Source organism: Cololabis saira, chromosome 8, assembly GCF_033807715.1.
Source record: "Cololabis saira isolate AMF1-May2022 chromosome 8, fColSai1.1, whole genome shotgun sequence".
Classification (NCBI taxonomy): Eukaryota; Metazoa; Chordata; class Actinopteri; order Beloniformes; family Belonidae; genus Cololabis; species Cololabis saira.
This window is the reverse complement of record NC_084594.1, coordinates 22,026,684-22,046,803: the sequence shown is the minus strand read 5'-3', so window position 1 is coordinate 22,046,803 and position 20,120 is coordinate 22,026,684. Positions and strand designations below refer to the sequence as shown.

The 20,120-nt window shown below is 42.9% G+C and overlaps 1 protein-coding gene across 3 annotated transcripts in view; it reads left to right on the top strand.

Moving 5' to 3' along the window:
- The first annotated feature begins 3,318 nt into the window (after nt 1-3,318).
- The window catches only part of LOC133448574 (sodium- and chloride-dependent GABA transporter 2-like), a 76,719-nt gene continuing 59,917 nt past the window's right edge, over nt 3,319-20,120 (top strand). For all 3 annotated transcript variants that reach the window (XM_061727236.1, XM_061727237.1, XM_061727238.1), the window contains exons 1-4: nt 3,319-4,002; nt 4,333-4,467; nt 14,392-14,532; nt 16,632-16,719. In XM_061727236.1, the coding sequence (XP_061583220.1) occupies nt 3,810-4,002; nt 4,333-4,467; nt 14,392-14,532; nt 16,632-16,719 (557 nt within the window). In that variant the 5' untranslated portion in view covers nt 3,319-3,809. The remainder of the gene's footprint in view (nt 4,003-4,332; nt 4,468-14,391; nt 14,533-16,631; nt 16,720-20,120) is intronic.

The window sequence follows — 20,120 nt, the reverse complement described above, 5'->3', positions numbered from 1 at the left end:
AAAAATCTAAACAAAAGGAAATGTAATTGTTGCAGTATAAATTGTTGAGGAAAAGAGAATAAAGGAAAATAACATAAAATAAAAAATAATTTGTCAACTTTTAAAGGGGACATAAATTATTATTTAATGTATATTTTAAACAGGCCTTGAATGTCTTAAAAACAATCTAAAGCTTGTTTTTTCTACATAAATCAGAAATTCAGCCTGTGGGCCGTGTCTATAGTTTTACCGCTTCTAACCCCTTTTTCTGTGCTCCATTCTAAGGGAAGGGGGGGTATGATAATGAGGCTCTGCGCTGATTGGCTGCTTGAATGACGTGTAGCAGGGGAGGGAACAAAACCTCGCTCTGGGGAGAAGAGCCGGCTGCGTAGCAAAGCGTGTCCACGGTTCTGCGTTAAATCGACACGTACCCTACGCCGTAGGCTCTGCCTTGTTGTAATGCGGAACCATAAATCAGCCTTTAGTCACCTCGTCTTCACACTAATTCACACAGGAAGATTGAATTTAATTCTAAACAGGTACACCACGGTTATTTACTCCAATTCCTCATCATTTCACTTCTTATGTTACAAGACAAATGAATCATGTTAATTGTAAAGAAATCACAACACTGAATTTTCACAAATGGCAACTTTATTGTTAAAATATATAAATAAAATGTATGCACTATTGCTGGCTCAAGGAGGGACCGCGCGTCTTCTGAATGTGAACAGCTCCAGGTGCTTGAAAGATCTGAAACCACAGAAGAAAAATGTATTACGGTACTGAGCCGCTGGCTCCCCCGAGCCCGGAGCTGGCCCCCCGGAGCCCCCGGGTTCGTATCTCCGGGTTCGGATCTCCGGGCTCGGAGCTCCGAACTCGGGGCTCCTCGACGGTCCGGTCCGCTAAATACTTAGCCCATGCAAAGATCATACAAATAACATTACAAAAAAAAAGGAACTTACCGCTGACTCGTGTGCAGTTGCCGGGTCCGTGCTGTGGGAACTGATCCTTTTATGAGGGTAAATGTCGATGCAAAACCTCTGTCCCTCGCTGTTCAAACCGGTGGAAAACAGCCACCGCTGCTGAAGAATGGCGGACGCCCCAGCCGGCTGAGCTGGTTGTGGGCGTGGTTTCAGCAGCGGAGGAGACCGAGGGCGTGGTTTGCATTTTGATTACGTAAAGAAAATGCACAAATCGAAACGGCCCGTAGAAACCACATGACACTGGGGGATTCAGTCGGGCGGGGGAGAGCAGACCTTGCAGATTTTCATGGGATATCATCTTTTCTGTGCTGGCAGGGTGAGGGGAGACCACTTTATATATGTTAAAACAAGAAAAAACGTGTTTTTCATAATAGGTCCCCTTTAACAAGTCATAAGTGTAGCAGAAACAGAGGTGTGGTTAAAATGTCCAAAGATCAATATGAATGCAATTGTTGTTTATTTTTTTGTAGCTTGGCAACAACTGAACTGATTACATCAGGGAACACTGGGGAACTCTCTGAGTAGATAGCATGGATGGAAGCTCAGCCAAGACCTCAATATCCAGGGTGGAGAGATGCTCCTTCATAGTAACACATTGCCTGGGAGTCCTTCAGGCAAGTCTGTAAGCAATAAGGACCCAAAAGACATTGACTGATGTTGCTTCATGAATCTCTGAATCCTCATGTAAGAAAGTCACATGCTGGTAAAATAACCTGATGTTGGTTTTGACATTCAAGGTTTTCTATTCTGTTTATTATAATAGAGGCCAGGCATATTTTGTATCATCTGAGTTCACTGCTTTACTGTAAGTCAGAAGTTCTCAACCAAGGGGTCGGATAAGGGATCATTTTTGTTGATCCCCATATGTATCTGAGAAAAAAAGAAGAAGGAATGCCACAGTCATTAATTGTATTACCTATGATTTATTTTAGAAAAAAATTAATTAATTCTATCTTGGTGAAATTGTGAAAGCTTATAAGGCTGATTGGACACAATCGGATTGTTTTAGCACTTTTTTTTTATACTGTAGCCAGTTTTGTTAGTTATTGCAAGGTTAAGTAACTGAAAGATGTTGTATATGTCCACTGCTGGTAGCTATTTTTGTACTGCTATGTAATAATAATAATAAATATAATAAATAACTTTATTTATCCGTTAGGAACTTCATTTGTGTAAAAGCGTCAGCATCAGTGTGTGTACAGATAACATATGCAACAGGACAGTACAGAAACAAACCAAACAATCAATATAAAGCAACATACATTGGGCAATCACAAATACTGCTGGACTTAGATGCTGTAAACCATAGCATAGATAAAATACGAGAGAAAAAAGAGATAAAAAATAAGTCCCCCATTAAGTGCGTAATAAATACAATGATTTTTTTTAAATATGTATGTAACAACCCTTATACAGCCAAAATCCTCGAGGATTGTTGTATTAGCTTTTCTAATTAGACACATGAGTAGGGCTTCAATCCACCTGTCTTAATCAGTAAAGAAGCGATTTATTCTAAACATGCCCACGGGCTTTTCACTAGACTGGGTGTGCTTATCATTGACTCTAGTGCTGCCAACAGAACAGCTAAATAAAACTGAGGTGAAGTATGGTAAACCATTTTAAATATCAATTATTTTCATGTTTACACTTATATGTACGATTATGTGGGTCATTGCCTCATAATTCACCAATAAAACGTACAGATAATTGTGCAGAACAGTCCAAAAACCCTTCTCTGGAGTTAAACAATAAAGTTGGATCAGTTTAACTTATTCATATCACTGTTACTTATTTTATTATTGCAGTAGCAGGAGAAATCAAGTACAGTTTGTGAATATGTAAGCTAAAATAAGGATGTTAGTGGGATATCAAGACTAAAAATATTGCCTTCATGAACAAAATAATTTATGAAGTAGATCATTATTAGACAGGTTCAGTAGACAGGTGTCATTAGAACAATAAAAGGTGGTCAAGCAGAGATAAAGCTGCACTTGTGTTGTAGTAGTATGACACCTTTAAGAATAAAAAGAGTGCAAATACAATAGACAGTAGAGCAGATTATTGGGCTGTGATATTCTCACCAGATGACCATTTGCATACAGAGCTAGTTGCTGCCATTGTTTTTGCATTGTTTATGACCCAAAGCTTCAAATTCCTAGTTGGCAGGTTAAAGTTTTTTTCACAGCAACTGACATAGCACAGACGGCTTAACTGCTTTGCTTTAGTCGTTAACATGTGTGCCAATCTTAATTATGCAGGTTCTCAGCACAGTGGAAAAGTACAGCATAGAAGTGGCATTACCTCAGACTTTTTCAGACAGGCAAACACTTGTCCGAGTGAAATGGGAAAGTTGTACAGACTAGTCCCACAATAATTAGGTCATGGAGGAGCCATAGGAAACCATAGCTACCTTGTTTCCCCCTTTGGCTCCGCTCATAATGTGCTATTTGTAGAAAGCTCCAGTGCTGCATCCAGCTGAGAGGCATACTGATCAGTTTGCTGTGTTGCTGGAGGCAGCTCTGCAGGGAAGGGGGCTTTGTGACGGAGGGGTAAGTGTCAGTTGAGTTTTTATTGCTGTAACCCCGAAAAGGGGCTCTAATAAGTTGCAGCTTTGCTGATAAAGACTTTCCAGAAAAATCGTTCTGTTCCTGATAATCCTGCAAGCTTTGGTTCAATGAGTAAATTAATAAAGCTTCTGAGCAGTGCCAAATGATCAGCTGAGGGGTTCTGAGTGTATAACCCATAGCAACCAAGGAAAGACAGTCCTTGCCCTATAAATGTGGAGGAGCTGGACTAGGATTGGTATAAAGTTTCACTGAGTGTATCCCGCCATCACCGGTCAGCATGTCAAGGGAGTTTCTTAAAGGAAACAGTCTGGAGGTTCCTGTTCAAGAAAATAGTTTGGTAAAGAAGACGCAGCTGTTGGACCGAGGCCAGTGGGGAAACAAATTGGAGTTCCTGTTAGCTGTAGCAGGAACCCTGGTTGGGCTAGGAAACCTTTGGAGATTCCCCTATTTGTGCTACAAAAATGGAGGAGGTAAGCAGAATTTCAGCACAAAATGAACCCCCCAAAAATAAAAAAAACATTCACATATCATTCATGGCATATTTACATATTATAAACTTAAAAGTGAAATGTGTTTTCTATTGTCAATACAAAGGTATTTCCCTTTTATAAGGTAATTTAAGTCATTCATGTTTCTCTAAATATGGAGCAATACTTTTTCCATAATGAACTATCTTCTAGTAAAGCTTAGTTTGTGTACAGAGTTGTTGTTTTATTTACTATGTCTGCTATCCTTTGTAAAGAGTAACTAATGTGTGTTAAAATTGAAATGTGGCACACCGCTTATCATTTTTGCCTCAGGTGCCTTTCTTATTCCATACGTCCTATTTCTGCTGTCTTGTGGAATCCCAATGTTCCTCCTGGAGACAGCTATGGGACAGTTCACAGCTCAGGGATGCATAACCTGCTGGAGGCAATTCTGCCCCTTGTTTGAAGGTCAGTCAATCACATAGAAGGTCATAGTAAGTCAAGACCTTCCTTCATATTATTAGCGTAAAACCATGCAACTTAACAAACAACAGGGATTCTTGATGAAGTCTTTCACTCACTTTCCTCTCCAAATATTTGGAAAACTTGTCCTATTCAGATTTGTTTTTAAGAGATTTTGTCTACTTGTACTTTTCAGTGATGCAGCTTTTCTAGACACAGTGAAACACTTGAAAACAGCAGGGTAGTCCACCCCCGAGGATGAGCATTTACTCTTTTTCTGTCTGAGATTCAAGCTGATTAATCTATTTTTTGGCACGGTGACATTATTGCTTAGCATTCATTTAAGATGAGTCTCTCTTAATCACATGTTGCAGTGAAGCAAACCCAGCTCATGGAGACCTTTAACCACTTCCTAAAAATCACCACTGGTGGTGGGGAGAGATGAACCAGACATCATTCACGTAATGATGCTGTGGCATGTAAAAACACAGACACCACTGATGACGATCTTCTGAAAACATGCAATGTTTTTCTTCCACTGACTGGGCATTGATTTATGCAAATTCTGTTAGCTTGTGAAGTTGTGACTATTCCAACTGAGACTCAAGGTATGTGACGCGTGAGAAATCTGATGACACAGGTGTCTGTTGGTGCTTAATTGCCTCATACCACAGATTATGTGATGGAGAGAGGAGTTCACACCTTCAAGGATAAGGTGTATTTAAAGTATTGTAATGGTGTCATTTCTGAAGGTGTAAATGTGGGAGACGTCCTGAGGCAAAAACGAAAACAAAGGTGGTTCTCACACTCACAGTGTCAATTTCCCCGTGGGCCAAATACCATATCTCTTACTTCAGAGTTCCACTTTTCAATTCAATTCAATTCAATTCAATTCAATTTTATTTATACAGCATCTATTACAACACAAGTTGTCTCTAGGCGCTTTCCAGAGACGCAGAACATGACCCCCAAGCAATTATTGAATGAACAATGGCAGGTAAAAACTCCTCTGGTGGGAGAAAAACCTTGAGCCAAACAGTGGCAAGGAAAAACTGCCCTTTAGGAGATAAGAAACCTGGAGCAGGACCTGGCTCATAAGGGGGGACCCTCCTGCTGAAGGTCAGCTGAGCAGAGCAGGGAAAGAGAGATCAGACAGAGAGAATGAAGAACAGAGAGAAGAGAAACACAGATAAAATGGTTAGTTGGTGTACTACAGAGAGGACTATATAAAGAGATTTAGACAACAGACATTGAGGTGGTCAGAGGGTGAGACTGCAGGTCAGGATGTCAGTAGGTATCTAACAGACATCTATATAGACAGGTGGAAGCAAGTAGTAGGATGATCAAGGGGTTCGGACTGCAGGGCAGCATGCAGCTCCTGAGGCTCTGGCCTGCAAACATGCACAGAAGAGAAAAGGAGGGGGCAGACCAGCACAACAAACTACAAGAACAATGGAGAACAATTATGGCTATGAGATAATCAATACCTGAGGGTTGATATGAATAAAGGAAAGAGAAGAAGAAGAAAGAAGGAGGGGTGATGGGCACCGCTCAGTGGATCATGTTGGTGTCCCCCCTGCAGCATAGGCCTATAGCAGCATATCATATCTCATTTCCGTGTTGGTGCCACGGAAAATAGTGGTGAGAGGTCGTGGGTATTTCACGGATTTTTGTGAGATCAGGTTGTATTAAATACTGGTCGGGTAGGAGGGAGTTTACAAGCGACACTAACAGATTATCGGGTTCTACACCTTAAGCGAGGATGAGATCGAGGGTATGATTAAAATTGTGCGTTGGAGTCACGTGGGACCATCGGGGAAGATGGCGGCACACTAAGAGAGCTCCTGACAACCATCAGCTAATTACTTGATTTACGAAACATACACCCCGTTTTTTAACGTAATATTAGTGGCCTCTACTTCAACAAGTCCACTGCTTGTGAACCGACAGTGTGCAACTTTACGGCAAGATGGCAAGCAACAACAGAGCAAACTTTTTCCAAGGTGCGTCGACTAGAAGCAAGCAAGCTACGAAAGGCAACCCGCTACCATCTTGGAACGCCTCGCCGGCGACGGATCATGCTGCACCGGCAGCGCCAGATAACAGAACACCGCCGAAAAAAACAAACGACCAGGGCGCTGGAAAAAACATAGATGAAGATATGTTTGAAGAAATACGAAAGATGAGTGCTACTTTGCAAAGAGTGGCGGGGGATGTGGTCGCAATTAAAGAGACAACAAAAGAACTAAAAGATTCTGTGGACAACATTCAGGAACGGCTGGGAGAAGCTGAACAACGTATTTCGGACATGGAGGACATACAAGCAGGGATGGAGAAAAACATTGAGAAGTGTAATGAACGACTGGAAACACTGTGGACACGTGTGGAAGACCTCGAAAATCGAAGCCGGAGGAACAATGTCAGGATGGTGGGACTGGCAGAAGGTAAAGAGGAGACGGGCAAAGTAGCGGAATATGTGGAAAAGATCTTGTCTGAGGGGCTCGGTCTCACGGGCTCTGGCTTCGAGATAGAATGCGTGCATCGGCGAGACAAAGTGCTACAGGTGGCAAGGGAGAAACGTGGAATCGAATGGGAAAACTGCAAGCTGTCTTTCTTTGAAGACCTGACGAAGGAGCTCGCGGATAAAAGAAAAGCCTTCAGTACGGTGAAGAAACGCCTGCGCGAGCTTAATGTGAGACACCGGCTGGTGTACCCTTCAACACTCATCTTTACATGGAAGGGAGAAAAGAAGATGTTCAGAGACAGCAAGGAAGCAGAGAGGTTTATGCGGAATCCAAAATACAGGACCACGACACTTTAATGAGAGCACGAGGGGTGTGTTTGAATTCATGGAAATAAGGTAATTTTTTTTGATGATGGTTTGTCGGGGCTGACGGTCTGGTTACCTAGGAAACCGTGCCCCACAGACCAAGTCAGGTTTTTTTTTTTTTTTTTTTTCTTTGTTTGTTTTTTTGTTGTTGTTGTTTTGTTTTTTTTTTTTTCCCCCTTGAGTTCAGTCCATGTTCAACCAGGACGGGAGGGGGCTGCTTAGCAACCGTGAGTTCCGAGTTGCTTTGTGTGAGGGTTTGTTGTTGTTTGTGTTTGTTTTATGGGTTAAGACAGGGTGTTGCCCTAGTAATGCTCAGATCAGTTTAAAGATGTGTTTTGTGAAAACCACAACCAAGATAGATAAATGGCAGTCACAGTCCTACTATTACAAACCTAAAAATGACTACTAACAGGTATATTAATATCATATCATGGAATATAAATGGCGGTGGTAGTTACATTAAAAGAAAAAAGGTTCTGACATATTTAAAATCCAAAAATACAGATATAGCATTTATTCAAAAGTTGCATATAATGAAAGAGGAGGAAGCAGTGAAATTTAAAAGAGACTGGGTGGGGAAGATTTATCATAGCTCCTACTCAACCAAAAGGAATGGTGTGATGATTCTCATTAATAATAAACCTGAGCTTTGTCATGTTAAAGCAATACAATGACATGGAAGGGTGACTTATCTGTATTGAAGCTTTGATTAATGGGATTAAGACAATATTATGTAATATTTATGCTCCAAACAAGGAGGAACCCGATTTTTTCCATGAAGTAAATACAGTGATAGGACAAATGGAGGGTCAGGTTATAATGGCAGGTGATTTCAATCAGGTAATGGATGGTATGATTGACAGGAGCAGACCAAGTGGTAAATCTGCACCAAAAGACAGAGCTGCAATTAAGATGTTGGCAGAGGATCTTAATTTAGTAGATATATGGAGGTTAGTGAACCCACATGGGAGAGAATACACCTTTTACTCTCACTGCCACAAATCACATTCGAGGATTGATTTTTTTCTGGTATCAAACACGTTTGTAGACTCAATTGGGAATCGTGAGATAGGTGCCATTGCCCTCAGTGATCATGGCGCAGTGGAGTTGCATGTTGACCTAAATACAGATAAAATAAGAAGAGGCCGTTGGAGACTTAATACCATGTTACTGACAGACAAATCTTTCAGTGACACATTATCAGAAGTCCTTAAATTTTTCTTCGAAACAAATATTGGGTCCACCGGAAAAATATCTACTGTTTGGGAAGCATCTAAAGCATTCATAAGAGGGAAATTAATCGCCCACTCTTCAAAACTGAAAAAGGAAAATAGAAAGAAAGAGGAAAAATTAGACCGAGAGATACGTAATTTGGAGAAAGATCTGGCGAGACATTATTCTGATCAATTATACCAAAACATATGTAATTTGAAATATCAGTTACATGACATATATAATAAAAAAGCTGAATACTCCTTATTCAGACTTAAATCAAATTTTTATGAAGGGGGCGAAAAGAATGGTAAGCTGTTAGCACGGCAATTGAAACAACAGGACAACTCTAATAACATCCCAATGATTAAAAAGGGCAATGGGATAGTGACTTCATCCAAAGACATTAATGAGACCTTTGAAAAGTTTTATAAAGATCTCTATACATCTACCTGCACACCTGATGCAGAAGAAATGGAGGCATTCTTCACAGGCCTCACCATGCCCACCATCTCAAATGAACAAAAAAAACAATTGGATGCTCCCATAACAGAGGAAGAGATTAGAGCTACTATCCGGTCCATGAAAACTGGGAAGTCACCAGGAATGGATGGCTTCCCAGTTGAATACTATAAGAAGTATATTGATATTTTAGCCCCTGTCCTACTTGAAGTGTATCAGGAAGCGTTTGAGACAGGCAGTCTACCCGATTCATTTAAAGGAGACCTATTATGGCATTTAATGTATATTTTAAACAGGCCTTGAATGTCTTAAAAACAATCTAAAGCTTGTTTTTTCTACATAAATCATAAATCCAGCCTGTGGGCCCTGTCACTAGTTTTACCGCTTCTAACCTCTTTTTCTGTGCTCCATTCTAAGGGAAGGGGGGGGGGGGGGTATGATAATGAGGCTCTGTGCTGATTGGCTCCCTGAATGACGTGTAGCAGGGGAGGAGGATAAACCCTCGCTCCGCCAGAGCAGCCCGAGCCTGTAAATAAATACAATACTGAATTTTCACAAATGGCAACTTTATTTTTAAAAAACAAAATATGAGTTGTATATAAATAACATTTATGCACTATTTAAGCCGGATCTGCCCGGTGGAGTCTGAATGCTGGCCCCGGAGCCAAGCCAGGCGCCCGGGAGCAGCGCTGCTGGATCAGCGCTGCTGGATCAGCGCGCATCACCGCGGCTTTAACCGGGAAATATGACCGGTTCCCACCGGCCGGGACCGCAGGAACCGGCCTGGACTGGTAGCAGGGACTCCCGGGGACCGACCAGCGGAATTTCAGCCGGATCTGCCCTGCGGATTCTGCGCGACGGGCACCGCAACTCCACGGCGGGCGCACAGATCCGCTCCGGAGCGCATCCGCGGCGCATCGTCCGTTACCGGTGATCAAACCGACAGATTTGCCTGAAAATCTCGTAGGGTGAAGCTGGTCCAGCCTGGGATAGACCCCCGAGGACCCAGCTCCCAAATCACCCGGGAACCTGGATGATTTAACCTGGATCCGCGGCGCTGCGGCGCCGCGTCCGACTGGCTGAAGGAAGACCGCTCCAGCCAGAGCCAGAGAGCTGGTTGTGGGCGTGGTTTCAGCAGCGGAGGCTGAACCTATGGAAATGAGCGCCTATGGTGACGTCACCATAGGCGCAGATTCAGAATGGCTCAAAAAAAGGTCACGTGACACTGGGGGACTCTGTCAGGGGGGGGAGCAGACCCTGCAGAATTTCATGGTATTTTGTCTCCCCTGTGCTGGCAGGGTGAGGGGAGACCACTTTATATATGTTAAAACAAGAAAAAACGTGTTTTTCATAATAGGTCACCTTTAATGATGCATTAATTACTCTAATACCTAAAAAGGACAGAGATACATCAGAACCATCTAATTTCAGACCCGTAAGCCTTCTCGGTGTAGATTTTAAAATTCTGACAAAGACACTGGCATCACGTGTAGAGAAGGTACTACCAGACATTATAAATGGTGATCAAGTGGGATTTATTAAAAATAGGTCCTCCGCTGATAATATGTGAAGACTTATACATCTCATGCATATGAACCGCTCTAGTCCAATACCGGTCGCAGCCCTCTCACTTGACGCCGAGAAGGCTTTCGACCACGTGGAGTGGAGGTTTCTTATGTTAGCTCTCTCCAAGTTTGGATGCAGGACTGATTTCTGTAAATGGGTGAAAATACTTTATTCCAATCCGAGAGCAGCTGTCATCACGAATGGGTTGATTTCAAATTTGTTCTGTCTTTCCAGAGGGAGCAGACAGGGATGTGCTCTCTCCCCGCTACTTTTCACAATAGTATTGGAACCGTTGGCCTTAGCAATCAGAACTAATATGAGAATTAAAGGTGTGTATGCGGGGGGAAGAGAACATAAGCTTTTTATGTATGCTGATGATATCTTAGCAGGTATAGCAGACCCTGCTAGTTCTCTACCGGTATTATTGGAATGTATCAACAAATACTCAAAATTATCAAGCTATAAGATAAATTGGCACAAATCAGAGGCTATGCCTCTATCAAACACATGTCATTCTAGTAGTGTTAAATCATTTAATTTCAAATGGATACCTTCAGGTATGAAATACTTGGGCATCCAATTAAATCCAAAGCTAGATGAAATAATGATGTCCAATATGGAACCACTACTTCAAAAGATAAAACTCAATCTGGACAAATGGGAAAAATTGAAACTTAGTTTATGGGGAAAAATAAATGTGATTAAAATGGTGGTTGCACCACAATTTAATTATGTTTCTATGATTTTACCTGTTTGTATAGCACCTCAACTCTATAAGCAATATGACAAAATTATCAAAGACTTTTTATGGGACAAAAAGAGACCAAGGATTAACATAAAGAAGATGTGGTCATCAAGGAGCATAGGAGGAATGGCTCTACCCAATGTCAGATTATATAACCTATCGTTTGAAATGTCCAGACTGGCTAAACATTGGGGGAGAACTGACTCTGAGCTGAGCTGGATCAAAATTGAGCAGGAACTGACAAACCCCTACAAGCCTTTGGACGTTTTCTCACATGGACCAACTTCTGATGGACAGGACTACTTCTCAAACACGGTGCAAGCACATTCCAGGACTGTTTGGAGAGAAGTGCATAGAATATGTGGCAGATCACATCTAAGACAATCATATGCATCTATATGGCACAACACTGCAATACGTGTTGGGAAAAAGACAAAAGTTGGGAAAGGAATTTGTAATGTGGGTGACCTGTACTTTGGTAGAGTGTTTATTTCTTTTTCTGAACTTAAGCAAAAATACAACTTGGAAGATAAAGGACATTTTTGGAAGTTTTTACAAATCAGAGACAGTATAACTAAGGGTCAATTCCCATAAGACAAGAATCTGGTGGTGACATGTTTGGAACTACCTGACACAACTCACAGGGCAGCTGTGTTTTACAGAATCTTTAATGGGTTAAAGGGAAATGTATGTCAAAATCTGAGATGTATCTGGCAGAAAGACATAGGGTGTGAACTGAATGATGAAACCTGGCTGAGAATATTAGCAAATTCAGGAAAACATATAAAGGAAGCCAGAGGGAAATTTACCCAGTACAAATTAATACATAGGTATTATTTCACCCCATCTAAACTCTACAGAATGGGGTTGTTGGCTAATAATTTATGTTGGAAATGTCAAGAAGAGACCGGAACATACCTACATGATATTTGGGAGGGTAAACACATTAAACCATTCTGGGAAAAAGTAACTGAACACATAGGGAAGTGGGTAGGGTCAACAATACCAGTATCACCAATAGTGTGCCTACTGGGAGACCAAACAGAGCTGACTAACATACCAAAATGTCACCTTGTAATGATAAAGTTAGGGGCTGTTACAGCTGCTCGAATAATTCTCAGAGTGTGGAAAAGCTCAGCCTTCCCGGAGATCAATAAATGGATCGAAGTAATGTTAGAGGTTGTATCATACGAACACATGTTGGCCAGAATCAATGATGATGTTGATAATTTCAAGAGGTCATGGGACCTTTTTCTCACATGTAATGGTGTTACGACAGGGTGATGACTGCACTGATATGAATGTAATTGAATGTCTGGTTGGTTGTTTCAAACATGAGCATTTGTTATGGGCTATTTTATGATTGAAAACATACTGTCTGTTTATGTTTACATCTAAAAAATAAAAATAAAAACTTGAATGAAAAAAAAAATTGTGCGTTGGTTGGTTTACTTTTTGTGACATGCCCATCAATTCTGGAAAGTTATGAAAAGCTAATTTAAGATTATCACTGTCAACATCCATATGAATGTGTGAATGTGTGAATGTTGGTGGTGGTCGGAAGGGCCGTTTGGCGCGATATGGCAGCCACGCTTCCGTCAGTCTGCCCCAGGGCAGCTGTGGCTACAAAACGTAGCTTACCATCACCAGAGAGGATGTGTATGAATGAATAATGATCTCTGTAAAGCGCTCTGGGTGCCTTGAAGGGCGCTATATAAATCCAAGTCATTATTATTATTATTAATGTTAAAGTCACCCACTGTGATGCTTTTGTCTGTACTGATCAATAAACCAGACAGGAAATCTGAAAACTCAGACAGAAACTCGAGATAAGCACCAGCAGGGGGCTGGTACACTACTACTAACAAAACTGGCTTCTCTGATTTTCAGGTTGAGAGTTTTAGACTAAGGCTTTTGAACGTATTATAATCGCATTTAGGTTTAGATTTTATTTGAAGACTGGAGTTTGCCACTTTTGCGCTTCAGGCAGTCACCCTGTCATGTATATTTTATATATAGTAGGACTGATGGATAAGTTTAATATCATTGACCTTTTTTCACATTTTGATAGCTGCTTCCCAATCACTGTGTTCATGTGAAATCAGTGAACATTACGCAACTCATACAGTCAACCTGTTTGATCAAAAGTTAAGGTTCATATTAGTCCCACATTCCTAGATATATAAAAAAGCAAGCATGCGAGGGCTTGAAAACCTTTCGATACTCACTATATGTGGGTACTGGAAACACATTTCTAGACACTGTAGTTTGTTGCTGCCACTTGGGGTCACAGGTGCCCACTACAAAAACTAATTTCTAAGTAAAGAAATAAATCCTTGTTTAAAAAAAAATTAGAAGACTATTTAAGATTTTTTTCTTTCTAGTTTTAAAAATTCTAGTCAAAGAATGGTTCCAACCCAATTGAAAAATATATATTTGCCTAAAATAAGGCAGTTTTGACTAGATTTAGGAATATTAGGCTTATTTCTAGAGGGGTTGTTTTACACTATAGATGCTTGTGTAAATTAACTAAAAATCTGTCATTCCACAGTTTCTCTTGTAGGTTCTATCTGTAGGACATTCCTTACCTTTAAATACCGGTACATCAAATTGTGCCTTTGATCTACTCAGAAATAATTTCATGAAGAGAGCCACGAATGTGTTCTTAAGTGGAAAAGATGGAAAAGAAAAGAGGATGAGTTTTTAAAATCTGTCAGGTTTTTTTTGTATAGATATCTTTATTGAGGGCATTAAAAAAAGAAAAAAAAAAATAACAATATAATTATCAATACCCCCCCCCCCCTTTTTTTTTACTTTTCATAACATTAATTAAACCAAAATAAATAAATAATAATAATAAGAGAAAAAAAAAAAAATAAATAAGTAAATCTGTCAGTTTTTGAAAGGTATTGATGTAAAGTGTTTTGAATGTCATTTTTCTTTACATCATGGTGGCATGGACTGTCTCTGGGAAAATGACGAGCACTAAATGGATTAATTAGTGTAGCAGGTCTGAACGGCTCACTCGTGGGAGAGCTTTAGTTAGATGGTGCTGGATATGCTGCAGTATCATTTTGCCTTGGATAATCTCTAACGACAATTTCTCTTTTCCCAGGCATTGGCTATGCCACTCAAGTGGTGATTGCATATGCTGCTGTCTCTTACATTGTCATCCAGGCGTGGGCTTTTTTCTACCTCTTCTCGTCCTTCAGTGCCGAGGTACCTTGGGCCAGTTGTAGGAACCCCTGGAACACAGGTACATTCACAGTCTGATGCCGAAATTACGTTTCAACACAATGTCTGTGTTTATATTGTCCACATCAGTTTCCGTGGTCTTATTTTCCTTGTAAGTATGAGCATATAAGACGAAGAAGGCAGCAAAGCAGTGTGGTGATTATCAATTTGCCCGACTCGTAGAAAAATTCCCAGTTTGTATCTCATCTTGGCCTTTTCATATTCATTTATGTGTTTTCCTGTGTTTTCCTAGCTTTTCTCCAGGCACGCAAGCTTCCTCCCACAGTCACAAACATTCATTTTAGTATGTACTGGTCATTCTAAAATGTATGTAGAAGTGTGGCTTCTTTTACAAAGAGATTTTGGTTTAAAGATGCACTGGATATCTCCTCTTTGTTCCACTTCCACTATCCAGTGCATTCAAACTAATTCCCAGAAGATTTAATATTCCCTCCCAATGTGTGCTTTCATAATTACTGTTCTGTTATCAGATGATGTCCACCTTCCTCTGCTTTGAAATCCACATTCAGTAACAAATCTCTAAAGGGTGCTTTATTTGGTCGACGCTGAATAGAATGCAGTGCTAAGCAGACACCTCTAAAATAAAATTTTCCACCAAAACGTTTCTCTCTGGTTGTACCCATGGGACACACACAACAGTGCAAGCCTCATGTTTCTTGTTGCTGCTGGCACTTGTGATGTCACAGTGGCAGGAGGAGGGAGTGGTATGGCCGGTCCAGGATGTCTCTGTGGCGTAAAATCCATTTCTTTGGTATCAGTGTCTGATTTAAAGGTAGGGTCCCTGATTTTTGAGAGCTAGCAAGATTTGAAAGTGGCACCTCCTATAAGCCACGCCCCCTCCTCCCCCTCCCTTCAGCGCTCCGTCCAAAGCCACGCCCCCACAAACTTTGGGGAACGCGCATTTGCAGGAGTCCAGTTTTCCAGGACATTTTGGACAGCATATTTTCAACAAAACTACCCCATGTCTCGTTTACATGTAAGCGAGGCCGGTTTTAGGGGGGGGCACCCACCCAAACGTGCATCCTGCCTACCCAATCAAAGTTATGGGGATCCTTTATTTTTTTATAATTTAATTTAATTGTTTATAAATCTAAAAAAATATCACAGAATATCTGTACCGTTTCTGATTGGGTGGGCACTGCGCATCATTTTTAGACACAACAATGAACGCATACCGCAAAAGTTGTGTCTCGGCAGAGGGACCCGACGTCCCAGCAAAATGAGGGGGGGCGGGGGGTTAAAGCTGAGTTACACTGGGACACTGAGCCGAGGAGGACACGTGGGAAGTGGACACGGGGCTGGAGGCAGAGTGCGCGCATGGGGGGGCGTGGGCGGCATGAAGGCATCTGATTGGTTCTTTCCCCCCTGCCAAGCCTCTGGTGCTCTGACCAATCCGTTTCATTAGGACCGCAAAAAACAGATTGGTTAGAGTTTTTACAGGATTAAAGCTGTCAGAGAGGTCGGATGTTCTTCTTTCCTTTTTCTGAACACATTATTCACTGGCTACTCTCAGGATGGAAGGACCATTTCACCCAGTAAAACAATAAATGTTTTTGAATACGATCACAGACTATACCTTTAATGGATCTTCAAATTTCAGATAGATTGCCACCTCCTACTTCCTTTTTCTTTCTTTCTTTTTTTTTGGTTAATCTGTCACAGTTTGGGGTTTTGATTAGTTCATATTTTATTTTGAAAGTCTGTCTTTAGTTTGCATTGACTAGTTTTACTTTCCTTGCCTTATCCTGCCTGATCATTTCCAACTGTGTCTCTACAATACTTGCGAGTGTGTTTGTATATATTGTATGGTCTTTCCCATCTTTGCTGCTAGTCTCTACTATTTTCCCATCCTGCTTGCATGCATGTTATCCTGTCATCCTTTGGATTTATTCTTATTTTGGTTTAAGGCCCATTTGATTTTATTTTTGAATTCCTGTCTGAACAGCGCTTTGGGTTATAGTAAAGGAATTTTGTTTGTACTCTTGCCCTCTTTATCTCCTGCAACCCATAACCAAAATTCCAGACATAATCAAATAAACAATACAATACACACTGGTCAAATGGAAATTCTGCACCATCCCCTTATTTTTTATTTTTCAGAGTTCTGTGTTGAATTTGATAAAACAAATGTGTCCTTCAATTGGACAGCAGCTGCGAATGCAACAACACCTGCAACAGAATTCTGGGAGTAAGTATAATACACACCTTCCTTCTCTGTTATGTGGATTCAGTGAGTGTTTCACCTATGTTGTTTTTTAATATTCAGCAGGCAACACTAGACAAACACAAGTATATGTAGCTGCAGTCTGACACATAGTGGCATAGTAAGATCGATCCGGACCACTATAATCTTTCTAGTACAGGAATAATGTATTTATTTAGTTATTCAGTCATGCATTTATTTTACTAGTGTGGCAGAGTGGAGTAGCTGCAGCCACTCAGGCTGATTAGGGCACAGGTGGGCCCAATCAGCCTCTCCACTCTGCCAGCCTTCATAAGGCACGGCTGCCCAGCAGCAAGGGTCTGAGGAGCTGGGTGAAGGTGCTTCTGCACATGTTGGCGGTGTTTTGTGAAGAATAAAAAGGGTTTGCACGAAACTCCGTGTCTCTCCATCCTTCGGTCGGCCCCGGTAGCACTCGCCCTGCTACATCTGGCACCCAACGTGGGGCTTCGAAGGTGGATGAGAGAGGCATGGAGCGGGCCCTGGACACGCTCGCCCGGGCCATGGCGGGCATGGCGGGCGCCTTCCGGGACCAGGGCGAGCGGCAGCTGGCCGCCATAGAAGCCCTGGTGGCCGCGGGGCGACCCACCCCTGCACCCCGTCTGAGGGCTGCCGCAGCAACGCGGGAGGAGCTGGCGGCGCCGCAGCTGAGAGGCCGGGAGGCAGAAGCTGCGGGCCGCCAAGCGACGGCTCCCGAGGCGGCGGGACCCGCAGAGCGACCCATCCCTGCACCCCGTCTGAGGTTCGCCGTGGCAGCGCTGGTGGCGCTGCAGCCGACCGGCCGTGAGGCAGTGGCTGCAGGCCGCCAGGCGACGGCTCCCGGGAAGGAGGCGGCTTCGGAGGCGCAGCCGCCAGCGACGGCGGGTCCCGCGGAGACGGGGCCGGACCTGCGGCCAGAGCAGAGTGTGGGGGAAGAGGCGGTCCTGGAGGCGGACCAGCAGCCCGCGCAGGGCTGCATCGCGGAGGTGAAGGAGGCAGTCGTGCGCGCACCGGGTGGCCCGAGGCCACCATGGGCCCGGCCCCGAGCGCATCCTCCACGGCGGGCGGGCCGACGCCGGGGGCGACCACCCCGACTGTTCTGCGGCTCAGGCCGACGCCGGGGGCGACCACCTGACCAGGAAGCCCGGAGGGTTCCTCTCCCGCTCCGAGGGGGCGGGGGGGGGAGTAGGCTCGGCCGGACGGACCCCGGCTCGAGGTTGGCGTTGGGGGTGTGTGGCAGAGTGGAGTAGCTGCAGCCACTCAGGCTGATTAGGGCACAGGTGGGCCCAATCAGCCTCTCCACTCTGCCAGCCTTCATAAGGCACGGCTGCCCAGCAGCAAGGGTCTGAGGAGCTGGGTGAAGGTGCTTCTGCACATGTTGGCGGTGTTTTGTGAAGAATAAAAAGGGTTTGCACGAAACTCCGTGTCTCTCCATCCTTCGGTCGGCCCCGGTAGCACTCGCCCTGCTACAACTAGATATTGCCAACATTTATTTTGATTTTCATAAGCTCAACATTGTACATTGTGTTTATTGCTAGTAAGAAAATACCAGCATCCAAAATTGAAATTAGGCTATTATTCTCTTAGGCAAAATCGCAATGTCCAATTAAAGCTGCAAGCAGCGATGAATGGTCCCTCGCACCCTTGTGCACGTTCAAGCGTGCTGCCGTGGAAGCGCTTGTATGACTTGCATGTAGATTCTTCAGGCCAGGACATTTAGCAGATGACACCACCCATAACTCTCTATATCAAACCATTCCAAAGTTATGGTAGAAAGTTGGAACTATCACATATCGACCAATCAGAAGAAGGGGCGGGGATAAACCGAGTCAGATGACACCACACACGACTCTCTATGTCAAACCATTCAAAAGTTATGGCAGAAAGTAGGAACTATCAAATATGGACAAATCAGGTAAAGGGGGGGCGCGCTTTTTGGCGTCTATCGTCGCCACGGTAACGCTTTTGACTGAGAAAAGTAAGGTGCATCGTCGCAGGATCAAGACGCACATTTTGATGTATAACACACCTGGGTGCACGTTACGGTTCGGGCGAAGAAGCAATGAAATGGCATAAATTGCGCCAAAATTACATGATTAATTCAAAATAGCCGACTTCCTGTTCAGTTTCGGCCATGGCGCGAAGAGACTTTTCTTTAAGTTGTGACATGATACAGGTGTGTACCGATTTTCGTGCATGTACGTCAAACTGTATTGTGGGGCTTGAGGCCCAAAGTTTTCTAGGGGGCCCTGTTGAGCTATTAGGCCACGCCCATTAATTCAAACCATGAAATATCAAATGTATCACCAGGCCTGGCTTGCGTGCAAAATTTGGTGACTTTTGGGGAACTATCAAATATGGACCAATCAGATGAAGGGGGGGCGCACTTTTTGGCATCTATCATTGCCACGGTAACACTTTTGACTGAGAAAAGTAACGTGCATCATCCCAGGATCGAGACGCACATTTTGATGTATAACACACCTGGGTGCACGTTACGGTTCGGGCGAAGAAGCGGCTGAGCCCATGGCATAAATTGCGCCAAAATTACACGATTAATTCAAAATAGCCGACTTCCTGTTCAGTTTCGGCCATGGCGCGAAGAGACTTTTCTTTAAGTTGTGACATGATACAGGTGTGTACCGATTTTGTGCATGTACGTCAAACTGTATTGTGGGGCTTGAGGCCCAAAGTTTTCTAGCGGGCCCTGTTGAGCCATTAGGCCACGCCCATTAATGCAAACCATTAAATATCAAATTTTTCGCTTGCCTTGCGTGCAAAATTTGGTGACTTTTGGGGCACGTTTAGGGGGGCAAAAATGCCCTCATTCCGTCGGAAGAAAAATTAAAACGAGAATGAGAACAACTCCTACAGATACAATAGGGCCCGAGCACTTACAGTGCTCGGGCCCTAATAATAAAGGATAGTTCCAAAGTGCAAACCTGTTCGGCTTGGTGAATGGTTGAAAAATCATTTGCAGGGATTATGTTACAATTTCAGCCAAAACACATTCCCATTGCACAACATTTAACAGTCAAAACATGGCTTCAACCCAGTCTTAAAGAGACTTAATTCCCTTTAGTGACAATTTCAATTGTTTTGAGGTCCTATTAAAATACTGTATTTGTGGCACTCATTGGCTGAAATACTACATATTTAGGGCCTGATTTACTAAAGGTTTGCGTGTGTAAAAACGTGTGCAAACTTGACAGCACCCGCAAACCAAAGTGCCAGCTGATCTACTAACAGCGTGCAAAGAGGACTGCGTCTCTCAAATGCGCAAAATAGCACACGCAATCCATTTAGTACTTTGGCCCTGATGAATAATCAATATGGGCCGTACCCGCCAGAAATCGTTAAATACTGGGAGGGGAAGATGCAAATTGGTC